The sequence below is a fragment of the Pleuronectes platessa genome, chromosome 18, assembly GCF_947347685.1.
Source record: "Pleuronectes platessa chromosome 18, fPlePla1.1, whole genome shotgun sequence".
NCBI lineage: Eukaryota > Metazoa > Chordata > Actinopteri > Pleuronectiformes > Pleuronectidae > Pleuronectes > Pleuronectes platessa.
This window is the reverse complement of record NC_070643.1, coordinates 8,707,345-8,713,819: the sequence shown is the minus strand read 5'-3', so window position 1 is coordinate 8,713,819 and position 6,475 is coordinate 8,707,345. Positions and strand designations below refer to the sequence as shown.

The 6,475-nt window shown below is 41.6% G+C and overlaps 1 protein-coding gene across 2 annotated transcripts; it reads left to right on the top strand.

Moving 5' to 3' along the window:
• Positions 1–422: 422 nt before the first annotated feature.
• On the top strand, positions 423–3,170 carry smim12 (small integral membrane protein 12). Of its 2 annotated transcripts, none has more exons than XM_053447084.1 (2): positions 423–547; positions 2,047–3,169. In XM_053447084.1, exon 2 carries the CDS (start codon positions 2,078–2,080, stop codon positions 2,351–2,353), a length of 276 nt encoding a protein of 91 aa, XP_053303059.1. In that variant the 5' UTR covers positions 423–547; positions 2,047–2,077; the 3' UTR covers positions 2,354–3,169. The 2 variants fall into 2 exon arrangements, with proteins under 2 accessions (XP_053303059.1, XP_053303060.1); XM_053447085.1 differs by having other exon boundaries at positions 495–547; positions 2,050–3,170.
• The last annotated feature ends 3,305 nt before the right edge of the window (positions 3,171–6,475 follow it).

Sequence of the window (6,475 nt, the reverse complement as noted above, 5' to 3'; positions counted from 1 at the left end):
GAGGAGGATTTCATTCCAGAATGCAGCCGAGTGTTTGAACGCAGAAAGAGACTAGATTGTTATGACTGTCAGTGCTGAGGGAAGGACATGCACCAGTACGTGTTATGTAAGAACGCAACTGTCCTGGACCAGAGGTTCTCAAAATGTTGCCGCCAAGATGCGTGTCCCTTTGACCGATATTGTGTTTTTTTCTTGTTAGTGGAAGACTGAGTTTTAACTTTAGTCACATTTTCTCATACACTGAGTCTAAATGTCATGTTAATTTATAAAAAAATATTTCAAAATTCTATTTATACGCCGCATTAACCATCAACACCTACAATAACACTTGTATAGAACTAACATAATGTGTGAGTAGTAGATGGCATTTGTCACGTTAAAGCACTTCTGTGTTTTGACCACTAGATGGCAATGAAGCACTGGGAAAAATTCAACTGAAACCCTCTTGGTTGCAGCCTATCGACGTCCCTCAGCCAATGAGGTGGAAGCAGGAAGTGGTCAGGCGGAAGTTGCGTCGGTCTTCTGCAGCATCACCAACGTGCTAAAGGTGAGTGGAGACTAATGAATTAACAAGAAGTCATTTAACTTTAGATACACTCTGTGTGTCTTAGGGGAAACGCAGCCGCTGGAGGTATTGGTGTCACTATTCAGATCTAAACGTTAACGTAACACACGTATTGTAGCACATTAAAGTTAGCTTATCTAACGGTAGCACTGTAAAGGTCGCCGGTTCCAAGCTGTTTAGATGAAATACTTTGTATTCCCACGGAATCAAACACCGGAAGACAGGCCTGTGTGAAGTGTGTCAGCTTTGATCTTTTCACAGGGTGTGTCACTTGTGTTCCCTGACGTTTTCTGGTTAATTCATCCAGTTGGACCGGCGCTAAACCAAACCACCTTGGGAAAAGTCTCAATTTATTTTTCTCTGCGTGTGCACAAAGACAGGAGTAGGTGATCGAACATGAATTCATACCTTTTATGAAACGTGGAGAAGTGGGTTGTAGCTCGGCATGCATGTTACACAAGAGAACACAGATCATCATTAAGTTTTAACCTTTGAACGATTCATGTCATTGCCACAACATGACGTAACCTAAAATGCTTATACAGCTACAGTGACATTCAGTATAGGTGCTTACCTCTACGATTCTTTAAGACCCAAGTGTCCCTCTATTAAACCACATTTAGATTCACTAGATCCAGATTTGTTATTTGGATCTGCACCACATCGCACACTCATACTGGTCCCTAAACATTCCTGAATCTTTAAACAAGATCCACGGAGGATTCTCTGTGAAACCAACCAACATGTTGTAAATCACCCTTTCACACATTGTTGAAGTAAGTATAGAAACATGACCGGATCCACCACCTGATCTGCATCCACACTAACAGTTTGTGGTGGTTTTTACCCTGGAATATGTTCCACTTTTATATAAAGTTTCATTGAAACTAGTTGACAAATAGATAAACAAACTCGGACTAAAACAATCTCCCTGGCAGAGGTAACAACATGAGGTTATGTTGACATTAGATGAAGTGTACATCTGCCTACATTTGAGAAACTCGTTAGATTTAGCATCTGTTTCTCTGTTTTGCCCTTTATTTGACCACGTATCATTTCATAAACATTAATATTGATTTTTAAACACTCATAGAGTTGGCTTTGAGATTGCTTTTAGAAAACATCTCTATACTTTTGTCAGAAACATCATAAATACCACAGCTAGTTTTTATTTGATGATTTATTAGGTTAAAAAACACGTTTCTTTCTCAGTTGGGTCAATGGGATATTAAATAATACAATTATGTTGTAAAAGTCAGCTCCATTTGCATTGGTACATGATTTGGTGTAACTGTCTGGATCATTTTTGAACCACAAGGGGGAACCAGGAGAGAAGAAATGTTGATCACATTTTAAATTAGAACTAGTGATATAAGAATTTTTGTATGGTCTTCTCCTCTTATGAGTAAATGGCCTTCATTTCCCTCCAGTTATGTTCATGTAATTAATAAAACTCCACCCTTTATTCAATTTCCTCCAAGGAGCACCTGGGAGCCAAAGCTGTGAGCAGTCATGTGGCCTCTGGTGTGGACTGCGATGCGGACCTACGCTCCCTACGTCACCTTTCCTGTCGCCCTTGTGGTCGGAGCCGTGGGCTACCACCTGGAGTGGTTCATCAGGGGGACCCCCAAAACTCGGGTCGATGAGAAGGGCATCCAGGAGCTGAGGGACGAGAGGAAGCTGCAGGAGCAAGCGGGCATGGACAGCACGCAGGTGCTTAGCCTGAAAGACAAACTGGAGTTTACGCCCAAAGCTGCTCTGAACAGGAACCGATCAGAAAAGAGCTAGCCGTCTGTCGCTGGCGATAGAGACTCGTGTTTGTCCCTTCTCACAGCTGGAGAATGGTTCTGGAGGTGAAGCAGAGGGAGAAAACACCTTTCCTCCAAGTCAACTCAGACATTCTTCATCACTCACGGACACCAAGATTCTTCAGGTGGCCTTTGGTCCAGTTCAGAGACTTTCTAGAAGCGGAAGGATAAAAAATGGAGTCAAATACACCATATATGTGCTGTATGTGATTTTCTGACCTTCCACTTAATGTTGCACATAAGTGTTTGTTCATTAATCAGCAGCTAAAGCGAGTCTCTGTAATTATAACATCTTAAATGCTGGAACCTTTGGGTGTTCAGGTATTGAACTGAATTAAGGTTTGTCTGCCGGCCTGAAGAAAACGTTATACATTGTTTAATTTAAATCTACCTGTGCCACTCACATACGTGTTATTGTGACTTGTTACGGAATCACACTCGTGTAATTTCTCTATTTTCATGGTCCAAAGCTGCCACCCACAGATTTTCACATGTTTCTTTAGGTTAAGGAACATGTGATTGTGAACATACATGTGGAGGAAGAAAGAAGGGTCTTTGTCTGCAGTTCTTTTATCTCATGTGTAACCTTTGATGGTATGTGACTAAATAAGCCAGCGGTGTGGGAGGTCTCTCAGGAAGTTTAAGCTGCTTAGTCCTTTTGTCTGAAACATCCACATAATGCTTTCATTTTAGAAAGTCTGGATTTTGTTGGCACACCCGAAGATTGAACTGAGAGTGTTCAATGAATAAAATAAATTTGTTGTGCTGAGAGTGTGTCCGATTGAATTTTCCACTTGAGATATTATTCAAACAGAGTAATAAAACTTTGTGTCACATGCTATTCTCCGCAGCATTTTTTCACATTAGAGGTTAAAGAAGTATCTGATCCACCCTCATTATGAAACTGCTGCTGCCAAGGACAAAAAGTAAAATCACATTCAAAGGAAGGAAGTAATGACTGATCAAGGAAAGACTTGGCAGTAATAAATGGAGGAATCACCAAGCTATTCACCTGACGGAGTTTGACCTATGGCACACGATGGAAAAAAAACCCAGTCCATTCAGAAAGCCCAGCATTTCATTCCTGGTTATTTTTGTGTGAGAAACTTGATTTCTGGATTTTTCAGCACTTCAAAGCTGGCTTAAAAATAGCTGTGGTCTGACCAGTAAGTCCCCAGGCTCATCTAAAAAGTTAAGGCTTATTCTCAGTAAGCCGATTCATGACCGAAAGTTTAAGAGTGAAACCCCCAATACATCAAAGTCTGTTTCAGGGTGACGAATGACTCACACCCAGAGGAATGAACATGGTACAAGAGAATGTATTAGTTACAAATAAACATCAGTCAGTTAAAATGTTATAATAAAGCACTACTTGCATGTAAATCATAGAATATGCAATGAAACAAACCAGATACTTTAAAACTTATGGTCAGAAGACAGATGGAAATAGAAACCACACATTCAAACAAGACATTATGGGGATTCATCACCTGAACACTTGCATTGACTTGTACTAGAATCAAAAGTACAGAGTTTCTAAGTTGATAAAAAAAACTTGGAACATGGAACTTGCCACTAAATTGTCTTCATCACAAACTAACTGCATTAACCCACGTCCACTTGTATAGACAACGTAAGTGTGGAATGTGGAGCTGGTGAAACGCAGTGAAGAAAGGCAACCAGTAAGAATACAAGAGCAAGCATGAAAATAACATGTAATGTCTATAAAAGTATGGTCTCCATCTTTTTCCCTTAGAGTGTTACTACCAACTTTTAATGATCAAGAGATGGTTGAACACATAAACGTACAATCGCTACCATTTATGTATAGAAAGATGTTAGCGATAAAAACTGCAGCTAATGTAAGCGATAAAACGTTGGGTTTTTAAGGCCAAAATAGCCCCCCCATAATAACTAAAAATAAACATAAACTAGTCTACTGAGATAAACACAAAAAGCGAAACTGAATTCTATGTCCGAGCACACTACAGGAGAGAAATATTAGAGCAACATAAATGGCCACGAACCCCATCTAGGCTCCATTAAAGCTACAACATAGAGAAATGTATCAAAGTGCAAAGAAAGACACTAAACTAACAAGCCCAGTAACAACACCAGTCCGTGAACCGGCTTTATCAGGGCCTGAAAATGGGGCAGAGCACCGGCTGTGGGAGCTTTAAACGTTGCTCCGCTGACAACCTAATGGGAATCAGGCGGTTGGGGATCCTGGTACCTAGAAGGGGCGTGGCAGACCTGAAACAGAGAGAGAGAGAGAGAGAGCCATAAAACCACAGGACCCAACAATGAGAACATGTGTTTATCCAAAGAATCAAATTAGCCGAGAAGAGAATCCAACAAGCGATGCCTTTGCACTGGTAACAACACGTTAGTCTGGATAAGTTGATCCACATTTAAAAAACAGATAGATGGTTAATGTTCTTATTGCTGCAGTGGGATTGCACACAGATCACCATTGGTCTTAACTGGCTCAAGTTTGATATGCATCGAACCACTATAACCAAACGTACAACAACCACATGTGAAAACATTCCTTTTGATAAAGACATCAGTGGAACAACATGCGGCTAAAATTGACTTTCTCCTTTTATGGGCGGCTCTCTACTCTGTCTCACAGCCCATCAGTCTTTTCCCAGTCCAACAGAACCAATGATTCACCATTGTGGCACAACGACCTGTACTGGGTGAACGGAAACCATGATTAAAATAATGGTTTAGGTGGAGGAGGTCTGTGGTGATGTTGCCTGCACCCAACATGACCTCCCTGTGACGGCAGGAAGAGGGAACGGTTTCCACATATTCTATCAAGACTGTTATTGTTCTCATTATTAAAGCAAATCCACTGAGGTGGTAACAGAAGCTTTAAGAAGAATCGAAGAAGAATCGGAGTTTGAAGGTGAATAAGTTATTGGTGTCGTATAGAATCAGACACGGATGTTGAAGGTAGAGGTGCCATGGAGACTAAAGCCCCCCGATAATTGGTGTAGCTGCAAGTTTCACTTTGAAAGTTACATTTTAATTGTCACATAGTAGCATTTTTCTGCCTCTTTGCCACGACAGCAACTGGTTGAAAGCATTAGGTTTTCTGGTCCGTCCCACTCTCATGAACACAACATCTCAACACAACACGCCATGAAGGAATTTCCTCAAATTGGTTCAGACATTAAGTTTGACTCCAGGATTAGAATTTGGAGGTCAAAGGTCAAGGTGACTGAGATCTCAGGAAGGTGTTATCTTAAGAACGCCTCAAAAGAATCCTTTCAAATTTGGCTCAAATGTTCACTTAGACTCACAAAGCAACTGATCCTGTTTGCTTAGTCGAAGCTCAAGCTCATGGTGGCATTTTGGCCTCTTGAACATGATATCTTAAGTCTGATTCAGTGAATTTATTCAATTTTTGACCAGATGTCCATTGAACTTAAAGATGAACTGATGGTCAAAGATCATAGTGACATCATATGATTCTGGACAAAATGTATATTGACGGAATCTGCACTTGATGGTTGAGGCATACAACCACAGGGCTTACTAACGTTACGCTGTTCTCTAGACTTTCTTTTTCCAGCAGCCGCATTTCTGACTGACTTTCACTCTCCCCGGAATCGGAAGATGTGACGACTCTTACAAAGGACTCAGAATAATTATTCTGTTGACACTTTCACTCCAGTCCCGCAGCCTTTCCTGTGTTTGGTAATGAAGCAGGAAGGTCCATCTCTCTGAGTGGATGGTAACCTTTCCACTGTGCCAGGACAAGTTCTGCTACGTTCGGCTGCCAGGTAGTGAAACAGGGGAAAAGATTATGAGGCCCATACTAACACTGGCTCCGGACCGGTAAATGCTGCCCTGCTATCGGCAGCCATCAGCTTGTACTAGTTTGCTATCAGTGGAATGACCTGCTCCGGTCCAGTGACCCTGGTTATGCGTGTGCAGAACGGCAATTGCTTCAAGCTGGTGGAAGTTTCCAGTTGAAACTAGTGGGGATGGAGAGGTAGGGGGGGGGGGGGGGGGGGGGGGAGTCTGCAGCTAAATTACAACGAGAGGGAGTTAACAAGGAGTGTGATGTGTTTAGGTGTGTGAATGAATG